Source organism: Trichechus manatus, unplaced genomic scaffold (genome assembly GCF_000243295.1).
Source record: "Trichechus manatus latirostris isolate Lorelei unplaced genomic scaffold, TriManLat1.0 scaffold00065, whole genome shotgun sequence".
NCBI classification, from domain to species: Eukaryota; Metazoa; Chordata; class Mammalia; order Sirenia; family Trichechidae; genus Trichechus; species Trichechus manatus.
Window position 1 is genome coordinate 2,117,671 of NW_004444001.1, and position 19,750 is coordinate 2,137,420.

The 19,750-nt window shown below is 40.9% G+C and overlaps 1 protein-coding gene across 2 annotated transcripts in view; it reads left to right on the forward strand.

The window, feature by feature from the left end:
- The first annotated feature begins 680 nt into the window (after positions 1–680).
- Positions 681–19,750, forward strand: part of RNF8 (ring finger protein 8) — a 65,443-nt gene continuing 46,373 nt past the window's right edge. For both annotated transcript variants that reach the window (XM_023734147.1, XM_023734148.1), the window contains exons 1-2: positions 681–1,078; positions 11,102–11,230. In XM_023734147.1, the coding sequence (XP_023589915.1) occupies positions 968–1,078; positions 11,102–11,230 (240 nt within the window). In that variant the 5' untranslated portion in view covers positions 681–967. The remainder of the gene's footprint in view (positions 1,079–11,101; positions 11,231–19,750) is intronic.

Below are 19,750 nucleotides of genomic sequence, written 5' to 3' on the forward strand. Positions count from 1 at the left end.
GTAAGTGTGCAGTTCAATGATTTTTAAGTAACTTTAAGCAGTTGTGCAATCACCACCACAATCCAGTTTTAGAACGTTATCTATTACCCTCCCAAAATTCCCTCTGAACCCAGCGGGTTTACAGTCAATCCCCCGCTCCCACACCGGGCCCCAGGCAAGGACTGCCCTGCTTTCTGCCTCCATAGATTCACCCAGTATAATTTTTTAAATTGGGTAATAAAAGGACATCTTGAAAAACAGATGCTATTTAGGAACAGACTTAACATATTTTAACATTATCACAGGTTTAAAGTTGTTTAACAGTGGGTTGTAGTTTTAAATAATATGGATATCATCATAATAAAACCAAACCCATTGCCGCCAAGTCGATTCCGACTCTTAGCGACCCTATAGAACACAGCAGAACTGCCCACAGGGTTTCCAAGGCTGTGAATCTTTGTGGAAGCAGACTGCCACATCTTTCTCCTGCGGAGGTGGGTTCCAATTGCCAACCTATCGGTTAGCAGCCCACGCCTAACCACTCCGCCACGAGGGCCCTATCATCATAATAATGCGGTCATAAGTGCAGAATTCTAAAAAAAAAAGAGGAACAGTAAGAAGAGGTTTCTGTTTGGGGCAGCAGGACTGGGGTGGTGGTTCAAGAGAGCGTAGGGAAGGGGGGCTAGCGGGAGAAATAGACTGCTTCAGGCGACACCGGCCGTACCTGGCGGTAGATCCCAACACATCTACCCCACCCGGGCCCTTTGCTTCCTCTCGCGCAGGCGCAATAACTCCAGTTTGCTGACCGGAGACAGAGCTGGGTCTGCAGCCCGAGCGTTCGTTCACATAGATCGCGAGCGCTTGGCGATTGCTTCTGTCTGTTGTTTAGGTATGGCGGCCGCGAGGAAGCGGAGGAGCTGCGGGAGTATCGGTCCCGGTCTCGCTGTGTGCTGACCGCGACCCGGGCCTGCCCTGGGCCGAGTAGGCTATGGGGGAGCCCGACTCCTTGGTCACGGAAGACCGCGCCGGTGGCCGGAGCTGGTGCTTGCGGCGGGTGGGGATGACCGCCGAGTGGCTGCTGCTGGAGGATGGGAGCGAGGTGAGGGCGAGGGAAGGGGGTTGGAGGAAGCAGGGGGAGAGCGGAGGGAAGGCGTCCGGTCGGGCTGGTGAAGGGGGAAGAGGAGAGACACACGAGGGTGTATCATGGGGGTTCTGGTGCGAGCGTTTGAGGGAATTGGAGGTGGGAGGGCATTGGGGAAAGTAGGGACAGTGGGAGAAAGGAAGGGAGTAGGGTTCGAGGGAAATCTGGAGGGCCACAGGGGAGAGTGGCGACAGGCCTGTCTCTAGGGTACTGGGGCGAGAAATTGGCCCGTTTGAGAGAGGCCTGGGCCTAAGGGGTGAGCTAGGGCGAGAGTCGTGGTTGCGGGAAAGAACCGGGTGGAGGGTGCATAGTGAGAGGTGGGCGCAGAGAATGTGAGAAGAAGCTGGAGTTTTCAAGGAGAAGCGGGTAGCTAGAGGGGCGGGAAAGGACTGAGACAGCCCCTGTTTGGGTCACTCGGAGCCCTGCACTACCCAGTCTAGGGCCGGGGAACTGTGAGACGGAGCTGCCCCAACTTCCACGGAGAGTCGCGAACTGCCAAGGGTCTGAGGCGGGCCTGGAAAGGCTGCCGAAAGCGTGAACTTTATCGAGTTCATTTTGAAAACCATTGCGAGTTTTGGGTTATATCCTTTAAAATACTCAAACTTTAATGTAAAAGTGTTTTCTCCTTTGTAACTCTTTGAGGAAGCTTGGTGCTTTGGGATGGACCCTATGCTGGGACAGGTACCGAGTGGTACCCTGAGGTGGGCTGGGCGTGGGGATTCAGAATTTAAGAGTTCTCCTTTCCAGAGGTTGCTTATAATGTTTGCTAGTGCGGTCATACAAGCAAAACAAAACAAAAAAGTAAAGATAAGACGAGGAGTTAGATTGCAGTCGCGTTAGAAGGAGAGCTGGGTCAGGGACCAGCTTGTGGTAACTAGGAACCATTTGGGTTTTTGAAATGATTTGTATAAAAGGTTCATTTTGCCATAAAACTGAGTGGTTGATCATTATGTCTAAATTAAAAATTTTTGATTAGTATGTATGTTTGATTAGATTTTCCTATAAGTCATATGGTCTCAATTCAGTTTCCCAGGTATTTATTGAGTACTTACGCTGTTTGGTGTGCTATGAGAGGGACATATCTTAACAACTTCTGCACTCAAAGTATTTATAGCTTGAATGGGGAAGGAGGATTTATACTATGAAGCAGTCTGAGAACATCTATGCAGGCTGTATGATCAAGTGCCTAGATGTCGCTTCTTAATACTGTTCTAGAAGAGTGGCTCCTCAGTCAGAAGAGGGATTCAGGTCCAGTCTTAAAGTTACTACATTAGAGGGTTATTTGAGGAACACCAGGAAGACCCTTCTTCAAAACATCTTTTCTACCCAAGTATCAGTGCCTAAAAGTCCACACTAGACATTCATTCACTTTCCTGTATGGCCTTTTCCAAAGAATATACCTTTGGGAAGTTTAACAAGTTAAGACACCAATACCTGGATAGTAATAACTGTACCTTATTTTGTATAGGGTTTGGGCTTTCACATGTGTTGGTTAATCTGATCACTACTCATGCACTACAGTCTCACACACAACTCTAAGGTACTCAGTGGTCAAGTGTTAACTCATTTTTTTCAGATTCAGTTGCACTGGTTTAATTTAGTTTAATTCTCCTCAATACCTTGGTGGCACTCAGTATCTTAGGAGGGGGGTGGGGAGAAAGAATTAAAGTACTTGAACCAAGGGTGAGAGGCCTATAAAACACTCCATGTTTTAAACTATGAGTTAGTTTTGTATGGTGCCTGCTCTATGAGGAGGGTCCCATACAAATCTGAGTGAATGGTGACGACATAGTGGGAATGACTGTGGCTTCCTAGGGGGTCTGTGCAGAAGAGAGGCCTGCCTACCTTGGCTGTCTGCAAGATTGGGTCTTAGGAAGCAGTTGGAGCATAGACTGCAGTGTGTATGAAGAAAGACTCGAATCAAAGCCAAGAGATGAGGTCTTATTGTAATGGTCCCCAAATCGTAGCATAAACTGGTATGCACAAAGTTTTAGGAGGTATGCTGACGTCATTTAATTATAATAGCAGTGTAAGGTCCATTCCTTGCCCTTCCTGTTTCCCTTGGTCTCAGATTTCGCAGCTAATAAAATACAGATGTACTGCCAATTAGCTAGCTTCTGGGCCCTGTAGGTATCTAGGCTTTAGGAAAAAACTATAGTATCCCCCCCTCCTTCTCTTTGTATTGTTCTTCGTGAAGTTTCTGCCTTAGAGGGGATCAGAAAAAAGGGAGGCATAAAGAAAACAAAAATCCTCACAACTGGACCAATAAGCAACATCATGATAAATGGATAAAAAATTGAAGTTGTCAAGGATTTCGTTTTACTTGGATCCACAATCAGCACCCATGGAAGCAGCAATCAGGAAATCAAAAGACACATTGCATTGGGCAAATCTGCTACAAAAGACCTCTTTAAAGTGTTGAAAAACAAAGATGTCATCTTGAAGACTAAGGTGCGCCTGACCCAAGCCATGGTATTTTCAGTCGTATCATATACATGCGAAAGCTGGACAATGAATAAGGAAGACCGAAGAAGAATTGACACCTTTGAATTGTGGTGTCGGCCAAGAATATTAAATATATCATGGACTGCCAAAAGAACAAGCAAATCTGTCTTGGAAGAAGTACAATCATAATGCAAGATTATGTCTTACGTACTTTGGACATGTTGTCAGGAGGGATCAGTCCCTGGAGAAGGACATCATACTTGGTAAAGTATAGGGTCAGCAAAAAAGAGGAAGACCCTCAACAAGATGGATTGACACAGTTGCTGCAACAGTGGGCTCAAGTATAACAATGATGGTGAGCATGGCGCAGGACCGGGCAGTGTTTCGTTCTGTGGTGCATAGGGTCACTATGAGTTGGAACCGACTTGATGGCACCTGACAACAACAACAACATGGTTCTAGAGTATTTGCTAGTCATCTGGGAAACAGTAGGAGTTGTACCCAGGAGGGAAAGGGATAACATTGGTGAAGGTGGACAAGGACAAGATGATCTTTTAGACCAATCATGTCAGTAAGCTCAAAGGCTTGCAACGGCTGTTGTAAATGGAAACAACCCCCAACATACAGATCCCCGAAACATTTGTTGGCACTCAGTTTGCATGGGAAATTTAGTTTTATGTTATGAATAGTGCTGAAATTTTCAGATTAGCTCACTGAAGACAATTTAACCTTGGTGTTGGTAAAAAGTCAGTATTGCCAAGATAAATTCTAGGACCAGATAGTGAACAGAAGTATGAAGAAAGGGTGATTTCTTCATTTTCTGTGAAAAAAAGCCTGTAGGAAGCAATTTTAAAACAAGGTAGAGTTTCTTTAACATTATTCCACCTTTTCTGTACCACTTTTCCCAGGTTATCCACAATAGTGATCTGGCTCTCTCCCCTCAAGTAATAAAATGGAATATGGAGTGGATAAACCATGAAAACATTATGCTAATGAAATAAGTCAGATACAAAAGGACAAATATTCTATTATTCCACTTATATGAAATATTTAGAATAGGCAAATTCATAGAGACAGATCAGAGGTTTTGAGGGAGTGGGGAGGGGGGAATTGGGAGTTATTGCTTAATAGGTACAGTGTTTCCTTTTGGGGTATTGGAAAAGTTTTGGAGATAGTGGTGAAGGTTGCACAACACTGAATATAATTAATGCCCTGAATTGTATTCTTAAAAATAGTTAAAATGGCAAAGTTTATGTTACATATATTTTACCACAGTAAATTTTTTTTAAAAAGGAGGCGATGCAGATATGGAATACTTCCTCTCACTAAATGGAAATTCTTACTTAATATGGATGATAGGTTAATTCGTAAACATTTCAGGGGTATTGCTTTTTTTTTTTTTAACTTGATGGTGGTTTTATTTAGTTGTTTATTTTTTGAGTATTGTATTTTTAAAAAGATATACACATTAATTCAGGGAACTTCTATGATGAATGGAATTGCTGACATCTGTCAAAGAACTGAAGAACTTTAGACTCAGGGTTTTGTTGGAGGTGGTCGCCACATTTTAAAGGGGAACAAGTCCGATTGTAAGAACTCTTAGCTGCTGCTCCATATTTGCCAGTGATCATAACCTAGTTTCCACTTCTGGCCTGAAAAACGCCCATCCTAGAATCTGAGAGGACTCATAAATGAAATCTCTTTATTCTTCCACTTATTAACAAATATTTACTGAACCACTATGGAAAACAGTGGTAAATAAGATAGACAAGGTTCCTGCTTTTATGGAGTTTATTTTATAGTAAGAGGAGACAAAGGAGCCCTGGTTATGCAGTGATTAAGTGCTTGGCTGCTAGCCAAACGGTTGGTGGTTCCAACCCACCAGCCACTCTGCAGGAGAAAGATGTGGCAGTCTGCTTCCATAAAGATTTATAGCCTTGGAAACCCTATGGGGCAATTCTTTGCTGTCCTGTAGGATCATTATGAGTCAGAATTGACTCGACGGTAATGGGCTTGGTTTTGGTTTTAAGGGAGACAAACAAACAAACAAAAAATACATAAACCAAGGAAAATAATTTTGAATTGTAATAAGTGCATGCTAAACATGAAAGAAAGTAATATGGGGAGCAGGCAGCAACTTTAGATAGGGTAATCAGGATAGGACTCTGAGAAGCTGAAACTTAAAAGATGAGAAGGAGCCAGTACAAAGGTCTGGGAGAGGAGTGTTCTAAGCAGAGAGGACAAGTGAAAAGACTCTAAGTAGGGTAAAACTTGGTGAGTTTTTGAGGAAGCCATGAGTGTTCGGGACCATGGTATGAGAGGAGACTGAAGAGGTGGAGGAGGTCAGGACATTCAGGCCCTTATGGGCCATGGAAAGAACTTTGGATCACTGGACAGTTTTAAGGAAAGAAGAGAAATCTGAATTAAAATTTGAGATTACTACTCCAGCTAATGTATTAAGTTTACGGGAGCTCGAGTGGGAACAGAAAGAACTGTTAGGAGGCCAGGTGGTTTGGATTAGGGTGGTGGCCATAGACATAGAGACAAATGAACAGATTTAGGACATATTTAAATTATAGCCAGTAGAATTTGCTGGTGTTTGAATATGAGGATGAGGAACAGAGATGAATCAAAGATGACTTGGAGTTTTGGCTGAGCAGTTGGTTGGATGGTGGTGTTGGTTACTTAGATGAGAGTTCTTGCGGAGGATTCAGATTGGGGCAGGGAGAGTTGTGGTAGTGTTTGAAGGTCTGAGGTCAGGCATGATTCTGAAAGATTTTCAAAAGGGGCAAAGAAAGCAGTTTTTAGAAAACCACAGACCATTTGGTTTAATGTTGCTAGCTAAGGTTCTAATATGGGTCATTAAACAGGTGGCATGTGTACAATGAAGAGAATAAATAGGAAGTTCTCAGATCTGAATCTCAGAAGAACTTTATTACCTTCCTTTTCAGAGTTACTACTAATAACTAGACTGATCCATCAGGAAAGTACAATAGATAGGCATTGTGGCTATGTTTCGAGTTTTTTCCAGAGGCTCTCATGCTGTCTTTATGGATGAGATGGAGAATATGGGCTTACTGCAAAGGCTGAATTAGTAACTGGTCAAAGGTGAACCCGTATAGTATGGTAGAATGTTTACTAGACTTTCCTGAGATCTTTGCCTTTGGCTATGTCCCGTTTTGATATTTTTATCTGTGTCTTGAATAAAGGTACAGAAGTCATATCAATTGGATGGGTGACTCAAAGCTGGAAGGATTATTGAGTATGTCTGATGACCGATTAAAAATTCAGAAAGGTGTTGACAAGCTGGCATGATAGGCTGAACTAAGAAGATGAAATTTAATAGGAATCAATGTAAGGTCCTGTACTTTAATCCAAATTTACCAACTAGTCAAGCATAACGCAGACGAGACATGCTTAGCACAGCAATTCTTGGTGGGGGAGAGATCCAGAAATTTAATCATTCCTAAGCTTGGGGATATATCAGCAGTGGAATAGATCTGCTATGAAAGCTAATGCAATTTATATGCTATAGTGATAATATCTAGAACTGGGAAAGTGATACTTACATTCTACTGTGTAATAGAAATTATATTTATTTTTTCTTAATATGACATCTAGGAATAAAGATAAACCAGAAGTATCTTCACAGACTCATTAGGATGGCAAAGAGACTCAAACCCATGCCTTGGGTGTTAGGTTGAAGTAGCTGGGGACACAGAACCAGGAAGAGGCAAGACTCTGGACACTTTATAGCTGTCACATGGAAAGGGGATTGGAGATTTTCTGATGGTGCCCAGGGCAGAGCCAGGGACAATGAATGGAATTTATAGGGAGAAAGATGCCAAGTCAGCCATTAAAAAATTGGAGGTACACACAACTACCAAGGCCTCTACCAGACTGAGTCCAATACAACTAGATGGTGCCTGGCTACCACCACTGACTGCTCTGACAGGGATCACAGTAGAAGGTCCCAGACAGAGCTGGAGAAAAATGTAGAACAAAATTCTAACTCACAAAAAAGACCAGACTTACTGGTCTGACAGAGCCTGGAGAACCCCCTAAGAGTATGGCCCCCGGACACCCTTTTAGCTCAGTAATGAAGTCACTCCTGAGGTTCACCCTTCTGCCAAAGATTAGACAGGTCCATAAAACAAAACGAGACTAAAGGAGCACACCAGCCCAGGGGCAAGGACTAGATGGCAGGAGGGAACAGGAAAGCTGGTAATAGGAAACCGAAGATCGAGAAGGGGAGTGTTGACATGTGATGGTGTTGTTAACCAGTGTCATAACAGAATATATGTACTAACTGTTTAATGAGAAGCTAGTTTATTCTGTAAATCTTCATCTGAAGTACAATAAAGAAAAAAAAAATTGGAGGTACATACTCTAGATAGTAGGCACTTGTTATGTTTGGTGATGGGAAAGGTAACAGTGAACGAGGGTGAAACGTGCACGGCTTGACGAAGGTAAACAATGTCACTAAAATGTATACAAGGAAGAAGGATGTTTTGGTAATTGCTATGCCATATATAATTTTGAAACAACAGCAGCAACAACCAAAAAATATATGTGCGGCTATATATGTAAGTATGTAGACAAATATGTGTGTAGGTATGTACATAGGTGTATGCATATGTATATGTATATACGTGTATGTGAGACTGTGTGCACAAATATTCATATATATAATAAAGCACATAGGGAGCACAGTTACAGATACTTCTTAGACAGCGGTATTTGTTTCCTGGGTTTGAAGAATTAGGACTATAGTCTCTTAGGACATCTTAGTCAGTTGGCATAATATAATTCACAGAGTTTATGTTCTACATCCTTCTTTGGTGAGTTGTGTCTGGGGTCTTAAAAGCTTGCAAGCAGCCATCTAAGATAGAACTGTCGGTCTCTTCTCATCCAGAGCAAAAGAGAAAGAAGGAAACCAAAGACTCAAAGAAGACGCTAGTCTACAGGAACCATGGCCTCATCTGCCCTGAGACCAGAGGAGCTGGATGGTGCCCGGCTGCCACTGCCAACCATTCTGACCAGGGCCACAGTAGATGGTCCCTGATGGAATAGGAGAGAAATGTGGAGCAGAACCTCAGATTCCTTAAAAACAAACAAACCAACCAGACTTGCTGGACTCATTAAGGCTGGATGGCTACCTAAGACTAGTGCCCAGGAGTACCCTTTAAACCTTGAACTGAAACTAGCCCCTGAGGTCACCTTTTAGCTAAATAACAGATTAGCCCACAAAAGAAAGAATATTGCCTGTGAGTACTGTGCTTCTTTAAAAAATTATCTATGTGGGACCAAACAGTCAACAATTACTTTAAAACAAAAGTGAGAATGTATGGGGGGCAGGGAAACTAGATTAATAAAAGTGGAACAACCAGAATGGAAATAATGAGACTGTTCAAAGATTTGAAAATGTAACCAATGTCACTGAACAATTTGTGTAGAAACTGTTAAGTGGGAACCTAAACTGCTATGTAAACCTTCATAAAAAACACAATAAAATATTATTTAAAAAATAAAAAGGATTATCCCAGGACAGTGGTTTCAGGGGTTCATCCAGCCTTGATGGCTCCAGAAAGTCTGGTTTCTATGAGAATTTGGGTTTTTGTTCTACATTTTCCCCCTTTTGATCAGAATTCTACAGAATCTTTGATCAGGGCATTTGGTAGTAGTGGCCAGGCACTGCCCACTTCTTCTGGTCTCCTAGCAAAGGAAGCAGTTGTTCATAATTTTTAAACCTTAAAGCAAAAGTATCCCCTGAGGTCTTCTTAAAACCAAACAGTAGTTTAGCTTAACTAGTAAAGAATGTCACCCTTGAGCATTATGCTCTTTTAAGAACTATCTGGGATCAGATTGACAACAGCAACTCGAAAGATTACATAGGAAACTTAGGGGGCAGTGAGTTTATGTTAATGAGAGAGGAGCAATTTGGAAATGGAAGGTGAGAATGGTTATACAACTTGAATAATGTAATCAGCATTACTGAATTATACATGTAGAAATTGTTGAATTTGTATACATTCTGCTGTGTATGTTCTCAACAACAAATAAATGTTTAAAAAAATTGGAGATACAGAGACTAATGTTCATTGGTGGTTACTAGGCGGGGTGGGGGTGGGAGGAGGGAGTATTCCCTAGGTAGTAGTCACTTTTTGTTTATGGTGATGGGAAAGGCATCACTGAATGTAGGTGAAGTTTGCACAGCCTGACTAATATAATTGATGTCAGTAAGCATAAGAAAAAAGGATGAATTGGCAAGTACTAGTTTCTATATAATTTTGCAACAATAACAAGAACCAAAAAACGAGCAGGGGCTACCAAAGCTGATACTATTTAGAAATAACCAGTCTCCTCACAGGATTATTTCTCTTGATTTGAAAGCTTAGGGTCATGGTTTTGTGGGACAATCCAGTCAATTAGCATAATATAGTTCTTAAACTTTATGTTTTACCTCCCAGAATGGTGAGTAGCATCTGGGGTCCTAAAAGCAATGAATGGCCATCTAAGGTTCAACTATTGATCTCTATTCGTCTGAACAGAAGAGAAAGAAGGAAACCCAAGAATCAGAGAAGGAATCAGACTACAGGACTAATTGTCTCCATGAATTCCTGCCTCTGCGTTGAGACCAGAAGAACTAGATGGTACCCGGCTGCATCTATTGAAGGTTCTGATGAGGGATACGATAGATGGATCCTGATAGGAAGGGAGAAAAATGTGAAACAGAACTTTAAATTCTTGAAGAATACGGACTTACTGGACCTTTTGAGGCTGGAAGAGTCCCCAACACTATTGGCCCTGAGTTACTCTTCAAACCTTGAATCAAAACTATCCTTTGAAGTCACCTTTAAACTAAGTAACAGTGGAGCTCAAAAAGTAAAGCTCGTGACCCTTGAGTATTGCATTCTTTTCATAAATTATCTATATAAGACCAAATAGACAACACCTATTCTAAAGCATAGATGAGAATGTTGTGGACAGGGAGTTTAAGTCAATGGGAGTGAAACAACTAGAACAGAAATAATGGGAATGTAGATAAAATGTGAAGAATGTAACCAATGTCACTGATCATGATGTCTAGAAACTGTTGAATGGGAGCTGGTTTTGCTGTGTATATTTTCACCAGAAATAAAATAAAATAATAATTTAAAAAATTGGAGGAATTGTATAGTGGCTGTAGTTCTTGGTAGTGTTTAACACTAGTTGATGGGGATGTGTAGAAAGAATTCCTCCATCTCATGAGTAGCTGAAGCGGATCATTCAGATGACCTTTAAGGGTCTACCAGTCCCAAGAGTCCATAATAAACTCCTTTCAGCAGTGTCTTCTTGTCACAACTTCTTGCCTTTTTCTACTTCTGAATCCCCATTTTCTAAAAGCTTTGTGTTGGTGTCTCCATGGTAGCTGATAGCAGATGAGCTGTTTAGGTTCCATAGGAGTCTGGTTTCTGTTGGTTGACCAGATTGTAAAGGACCTCTCTTTTTGGCACATTGTGTGATTGTGCCTTTTACGTTGTTATTGTCTTCTAGGTGACTATAGGGCGAGGATTTGGTGTCACATACCAACTGGTATCAAAAAGCTGCCCTCTGATGATTTCCCGAAACCACTGTGTTTTGAAGCAGAATGCCGAAGGCCAGTGGACAATTATGGACAACAAGGTACAGGAATTCACAGAAGCCTGATGGCTTCCATTGAATTTTTAAATTTATTTTTAAATTACTTCTTTTTGCATAGGTAATACATGGTACAAAATTCAAAAGATCGAAGGTATATCTTTTTCTCCCCTAGTCACCCACTTCTTCAGCGGTAATTGCGTCTGTATACTGCCAGAGATTAAATTATGCCAAAATAATTTCTAATGACTTTTAAGTTGGAGTTATTTTGAAGGAAACGCCTGAATTGGGGCAGTAGGTCCTGTTCCAGAAACTAGACTAAGTTACTGGGGGAATTAACTCTTTGTGAATGGAAGGTCCAAAGACCCTGGGAATCTGCTGAAGTTTCTGGAGTACATCTGTGGCCCAGGGGACACCAGGGGATAGGAGAAGCTGAACTTACTGTACTTAGCTCCTTCTCCTTCCCACTGCTTTCAATCAGAATTTTTAAAACCTGTTGTCTTAGTCATCTAGTGCTGCTATAACAGAAATACCACAAGTGGATGGCTTTAACAAAGAGAAATTTATTGTCTCAGAGTCTAGTAAGCTACAAGTCCAAATTCAGGGCGTCACCTCCAAGGGAAGGCTTTGCTACTCTGTCAGCACTAGAGGAGGGTCCTTGTCATCAGTCTTCCCCTGGACTAGGAGCTTCTCCGTGCAGGGACCCCGGGTCCAAAGGACACGCTCTGCTCCCAGTGCTGCTTTCTTGGTGGTATGAGGTCCCCATGTCTCTGCTCGCTTCTCTCTTTTATATCTCAAAAGAGATTGGCTTAAGACACAATCTAATCTTGTAGGTCTCATCAACATAACTGCCACTAATCCATCTCGTTAACATGTTGTGATAGGATTCACAACACATAGGAAAGTCACATCAGATGACAAAATGGTGGATAATCATACAATACTGGGAATCATGGCCTAGCCAAATTGATACACATTTTTGGGGGACGCAATTCAATCTATAACACTGTTTTCTTGTATATTAGTGTTCTAAGGAAAATTTTCTTTGAATAAGGGGTTTTTCTTCGTTAAGCAAATTTGAAGACCACTGGGCTATTATAAATATACTAAGGGAGGTGAAATAGTGTATAGTCCAGCAATTAGGAAGTACCTAAAGTGCAGATATATAAGCTCCAGGGAATACAATGAAAATATAGACTATGTCGTGAGAGAAATTCTAATGTAAACAGTTAAGGATTAGGAAGCATGAAATGTCTTCAGACACCATTTTACACTGCTTCACTGCTCTGGTTGGGAGGATTTGAAAGATACTTGTTAGAAAGGAGGCTTGCCTAGCAGCCTCATTTTGCATGCATAAAGTACATACCCTCCTGCACTACGATTAAGTTGAGTTGGCACTGTGTTGAAGGAGAGGGTGTAAATGCTAAGTAAATTGGTTCAGTACTCTTAGCAAGGCACTATGAACAGAATAGAAATTGGCACTGAAAAAGGAACCTTAGAGATTAGTTTTACACCTTCTGTGCATGGATGAATCTGAGGCCCAGAGAGATAAATTGACTTGCCCAGGTCCATCTGCATAACTGACTGGTGAGTGAGTGAATGAGCAGGACTCAAACTCAGGGAGTTCTCTTTAATATGCCCTGTTGTGAAATACTAGTAAAGGTCACAAGCAATTTGGTATACTGGGTGCATGATTAAAAAAATAAATAATTATTCTATATATTTAAGATATAGCTGTGAGATTTTTGTTGTTATAAAAATAATATATAACACAACGTTTGCCAATTCAGTAGCTACAAGATTTTAAAGCCTCTGCAATAGCTTATATTAAAACACCTCAGGAAAAGATATTTTCAGAATTGGCAGTCTGAGAAATAAGGTTTTATGGTGTTAAAGAGGTGAGTTCTCTGCTGCTTCTTCCCTTGATTATGTGCTGTATGGCTGTGCTCCATTTATGGGATTAGCAGATTTTGAGAGCTTGGAAAGCCACCGGCTGACTGATTTCTGTTTCTTGACTGTCAGCCACAGGAGCACAGGAGCAGCCTCTTCCATCTAAGATCGTAACAATGCTCTGGACTTGCATCCCAGTGTTTGCTTTGTACTCTTTCTTCTAGGGCTTATGTGACTCCTTCTCTGGTCTCAGACAATGTAGAGGAGAGATAGGTTCCTGGTTCCTCTACAGCTTTTCTGTACAATTTGTTAAGCTTCTTAGCTTAGATTCAGTTTGTGAGGTAACTGATTTTTCGAGAAGCTGTGACTGGGGTGTTTTGATGGCACAACTATTCTTACAGGTACAAGCCCCCCCTTTTTTTTTTTGCTCAACAGATGTTTCCTTTCTTTCTGCCTGCTTCTTCCTGGCATGATGCCTTGGCTGCCCTCTTCTGTTGATTAGGGACTTGAGTTTCAGCCACAGGATATTATTGTTATGGTCATTTTGAAGTCACTTGACAAGTCTCTTTTAAGAGGTAGATATTTCTCATAATTCAAAACTCATATCTGTGTTCTCTCTTCATAAAATGGTTTCTTATCTCCTGGAATGGCCAGAAAGTGAGAGCTTAAGTATAGATACAAAAACTGCAACAAATGACCCACACACTGATGTAATGTTGCTAGATGACAGAGATGGCAGGTAAGATCAGTGGGGAAAGGAGTAACTGTTCATGGGGAAAAATTTAATCCATATAGAAAAAGAAGAAATTGGATCCCTGCCTCACACTATAACTAAAAATCAGCTCCAGGCATTTTTTTCTTTATTGTTATACTTTAAGTGAAAGTTTACAATTCAAGTCAGTCTCTCACACAAAAATTCACACACACATAGTTATGTGACCCTAATTGCTCTCCCTATACTGTGAAAGCACACTCCTCCTTTCCACCCCTTATTTCCCGTGTTCCAGGAATTTTTAAATGTAAAAAAAAAAATTCATTTTTAAATAGAAAATGTAAATGAACTCAATAGAAGGTCCCAGATAGAATGGGAGAAAATGTAGAACAAAACTGAAATTCCTAACAAAAACCAAAACCAGAGTTGCTGGACTAATAGTTACTAGAGGAACCCCCAAGACTATTATCCTAAGATACCCTATTAACTTGGAACTGAAGCCACTCCCGGAGGTCTCCTTTAGCCAAATAATAGATTGGCTTATAAAATAAACAATATCATCCATGAGGAATGTGCTCCCTTAAGCAGTCAATTTTTCGAGACCAAATGGTCAACATTTACTCAAAAGCAAAGATGAGAATGCAAGGAGGGGCAGGGAAGCTAGATAAATGTAAACAAAACAAACAGAATGGAAATAACGAGAATGCTGACACATTGTGAAAATTATAACCAATGTCACGGAACAATTTGTACAAAAATTGTTAAATGGAAACCTAATTTGCTGTGTAAACTTTCACCTAAAACACAATAAAGTATTCAAAAAATAGGAAAAAAAAAGTGCAACAAATGCAATTTTGGTTTAAAATTGGCTTAAAAACAACTAGCTTTGGAAACAACCCAGATGTCCATCAACCAATGAATGGATAAACACGATGTATGTACATACAATGAATTATTATTCAGCCATAAAAGGAATGAAATTCTGATCCACACTATGACATGGAACCTTGAAAACATTATTCTGAGTGCAGTAAGCCGGTCACAAGAGGACAAATATTGTGTGATTCCATTTACATGAGATATCTGGAATAGCAAATTCATAGACAGAAAGTAGATTAGAGGTTACCAGGGGCTGGGGGGAGAGGAGAAGGAGAAGTTATTATATAAGGGGTACAGAGTTTCTGTTTGGGGTGATGAAAAACTTTAGGAAATAAATAGTTGGTGAAGATTACACAACATTTTCAATGTAATTAATGCCATTGAATTATACACTTAAAAGTGATTAAAATGGCAAATTTTATGTTATATATATTTTACCACAATAAAAGAAGTTTTAACTTTGTAAGACAGTTAATTCTGCACACAAAATATGAGGATGGTTTAGTTTTATAGATTTCCGTTAATTGAGACACTCTTCACATCTATTCTTTGTATTGGTATCCAGCTCTTTCAGAAAAGCAGTTGTTTTAAAGAAGTTACTGTCTGAAATGCCTTGGTGGGTTTGCTTGTTTCCAGTCCTAGAGGCTCAGGCTTGTCCGAGCCTTTCCCAGTCTTCTTCTATCCTATTAGTATTCACCTGCTTCCTGATGATTCCTACCTTTGTCTTTCTGTGGGCGCTGGCATTTGAAGTCTGTGGTGAGTATACTCCGTGTGAACAAACCTTGCTGCTTGGGACAGTTCAGCTTCTGGTCTCCCAGCAGTTCAAGTAGTGGTTCTCAACCCTGTTGCTGTGTGATAGATCATTTTTGTGTGGCCTTTCTCACCATGGTGTTCTAACTCCCACCCAACTACACATAAGGTAATTATGGCCCACCAAAGGGATTTGTCAGTTTTGCCATCCTGCTAGGCTTAAAATGAGCCATCCCCGAGGCAGGAAGGAGAGGATCTCACCACCACCAAGGAAGAAGAGCCAAGAGCAGAGTGTGTCCTTTGGCCCCAGGATCCCTACGCTGAGAAGCTCCTGGAACCAGGAGACTGAGAGAGAGAGAGAGAGAGCTGTAACACTGAAGACAGCAAGAAGTGGTGGCAGAGAAATGGCAGCACGAGACAGCGCAATGGACTTCAGGCCCACAGAGTGAGAAAGCTGATGGCCTTTCGGCAGGAGGCTTGCTGGAGAGGTAGGGTGCCTCTGGATGCTTGGTGGAGCTAGGTCTGCTGACCCACAGAGCTACAGCTGAGGCCTTTGGGTTGAGGCTCACTGACAGAGTGGGGTGCCTCTGAACACCTATCGGCAGAGCTAAAGGAACTTTGTAATACTTGACCGAGCAGGGCAGAGTCTGGGGGCCAGAGAGCAGCGTGCCTGTTGGCACAGCTGAGAAGAGGCTGTCCTGATGGAAGAACTGTATCCTGAGCATTCCTGATCCTGAATTGTAACCTATTACTTCCCTAATAAACCCATAATCATGAATATTGTCTGTGAGTTCTGTGTGGCCGTTGCAGTGAATTATCAAACCCAGCAGAGAAGTAGAGAGTGCCATGGGAGGGACAGTTGGCGTCAGAATTGGTAAAGATGGCAGAGAGAGGAGGCATGTCTAACCCCTGCCTCATAGCAGTCAGCCTTGGGCCGTTGATCTTGATTCTCCTTCTCACTTGTGAAGTTAGAGGAGGTCAGATGCCACTGCCTTGTCATTTTTACACTTGTTTGCAGTTTTTGCCTGTTACTTGGGATACTTTTTAAAAATGCTGAAGGTAGTACATTAAAATTAAGAACTTCCATTCATCAAAAAACAGCATTAAGAGTGAAAAGCAAGCTCAGAGTGGAAGACATTTGCTACACATATAACCAAAAAAGGGCTTGTACTCTGATATATTCACAACTCCAAATCAATAAGAAAAAGACAGTAACCCAATTTCTAAGATGGGCAAGAGATAGGTACTTCACAAAAGATGGTATCCAAATGTTCAGTAACCATGGAAAGTTGCTCAGCCTCATTAATGATAAGAGAAATGCAGATTAAAACCACAATGGAATACTGTTACATGCCCACCAGAATGACTGAAATTAAAGGCTGACAATGCTCAGTATTGGCAAGGATGTGGAACAAGGGGAACTCACTCTTCTGGTGGGAGTATAAGTTGGTACAACTACTTTGGAAAATTATTTGGCATTATTTATTAAAGATATATATATCTCATGAGGAAGTATTTTCACTCACAGGGAAACAACCCAAATGTTCATCAACAGTAGAATGGGTAAATAAACTGTATAATATTCTTACAATGAAACACTATACTGTAATGAGCGTGATTAAACTACCGCTATATCCAACAACATGAATAAATCCAACAAACATAATATTAAGTGAAAGAAGCCAGACACAAAAGAATGCATATTACATGATGCCATTTATCTAATGTTCAAAAACAGGCAAAATTAATGTTGTGATATTAAGCCAGGATAGTAGTCACCTTATTGGGAGGAAGTTGTGACTGGCCGGAGGCACAGGGTTTTCTGGGATGCTGGTTATGTGGAATGTTTTTGTTTTTTTTAAAAAACCTGGTAGAAGTTACACTGTGATGTTCACTTTGTGATTATTCATCTAGTTGTACGTTTATGATTTGTACACTTTTCTGTTTGCATGTTATCCTTTAGTAAAGAGTTTTTAAATAAAACTGACAGATAAACACCTGTTAGAATTGCTAAAATAAAACTCACAATACCAAGTGCTGGTGAGGATATAGAGCAGCTGGAACTCTATTACATTGCAGGTGGCAATACAAAATAGTACCACCACTTCGAAAAACAGTTTGATAGTTTCTTATAAAGTTAAACATGTGCTTACCCAACAATCTCATATCTAGATACTTGCCCATGATAAATGAAAACTTATGTTTGCATAGAAACCTGTACATTACTGTTTATAGTGGCTTTATTCATAATTACCAAAAACTGGAAAAATAAACTGGGGCATGGATAAACAAACTGAGGTATGCCCACACCCTGGAATACTACTCAGCAATAAAAAGTAACTACTGGTAATGCAGCAATATAAATGAATCTCAAATATATTATGCTAAATGAAAGGAGGCAGACTCAAAAGGGTACATACTGTGTGATTCCATTTCTATTACATTATGGAAAAGGCAAGACTAGGGCAGAGAACACATCAGTAGTTGGGGGATGGGAAAGGGTTGACTACAAAGGGGCATTATATCTTGAAAGAAGCACACAACTGTATGTATTTGTATGTAAACCTGACTTTAAAAAGATTGATTGTAGGCATTGTCCCAGACCAGTTAATTCAGTCTGGGGTAAGGCCCAGGCACTGCTATTTGTTTTCAACCTTCCCAAGTAGTTTTACTGTACAGCCAAGGTTCAGAACCACAGAGCTAGGTAAATCATCTAGAAAACATTGCGCTTTGGCTTTGGGTTTCCACTCTCTTCAACAACTGTTTAAAAACAACTGGACAGAGATTGGGTATCAGGTGAGCCAATTAGTGTATAAGAGGGTGTGAGTTATCCCACTTTTCTCCCATTGTTGGCTAGGAGACTTTGGGCAGCTTTTCTGTGGGTTCCACTGTGCTGCTGCTGATTGTTCAAGCTGGTGATTATGAAAAGCAGCATCAAGAAAGATTTGAACAGAGCTTGATTTATTTAAACCATTGTATTTGAGATCATATCCTGGGAAGTACTTGATTGTTCTTATACAGCCATGAAATTTTCATCCTTTTCTACAACTACCTTGTGAGCAGACCTGACTGATTTAGGGCTGTGGTACAAATTATACCACTAGGTGTCACCAAAGAGTGATGAATGGGTAAATGTGGCAGGATCCAAGGATAAAATGTGATGAGAAAAATTTGAGAGCTTATTTTCCAGACCAAAAGGGCTCTGGACGGAGGCACGTTAATGCAGAGGATCTAGTGGAAGGCTGTGATATGTCTTGAAGTTTATGCCAGCTTCTTAGGGATTCCTTGTTCTCTCTAGCCTTGGGCTTCTTCTTCTGTAACCTTATTTAATTGTTTATTTATTTCACCTTATATTTGAGACTTTCTTAAATTTCTATACCTAGGTATTAGGTGCCCTTCCATATCACATTGCTTTTACTGAAGCATTTTTCCTGTGTCTAATTCTGAAATTGGCCACTTTACTCTAAAATGGCTTTCAGATAGTTTTTTTCATTGCCTTCATCCCCCTCCTTTGTTATTTCCCCATAATTCAGCAGAACTGATCACTTCCTATAGTTTCTCAGGCTGAGCAGGAAGGGTGGAAGAAGGTTAGACAGATGAGCCAGGTTAGGCCCAAGGCAGTGGCTTAAGGCCAGTCTTCCCATATGTATATATTCCAGTCTTTGTCTGCCTTCCCTCCTCCCCTCCCCCGCAAACCAAATAATATAAGATAAAACAAGCAAAAAGGCTAATACCAAACCAGAGCTGAGAGCTGATTGCTCCTCCCCTTTCATCCTCTGAGCCTTGGAGTCAAGCCACCCTGTTCCTCATATTTGGGTTGACCGAGTGAGTATTTTTTCTGTCTGAGAAAGTAGCTAGTTGTAATTTCCAACATAAATATAAGCCTTCAGCACCATTTCAGGTGTGAGCTTCATCTCTGGCCTACCTCCCAAAGTTAAGTCCTTGAAATGGGTTAAAATGCCTACCAGTATCTTCTAATTCTAAATCCATCATTTGTTTCAAGTCCATTTTAGGACCTATCATCCCCATGAAGTCTCGTTAGCTAACTCAGCTCCACATGATATTCCTTTGCATTTATAGACAGTGCCGTGTAGTCCTACATTTGCTTATATGTGCCCTCCTGATTGTCTTTGCCATAGTCAGATGCTGAAAGTTGAGTTTTCGTATCTTCTAGTTTTGCACTTAGTATATTTACCTTGCAAGATGCTGAGCATAGAATTGAAGTAACTGTTGATAAACCAGTTGAATCAGGCCATAATAATAATAGTGAACTCTTACATCATGCTTACCATGTGCCAGGCAGTGTTCTAAGTACATTATATATTATATATTAT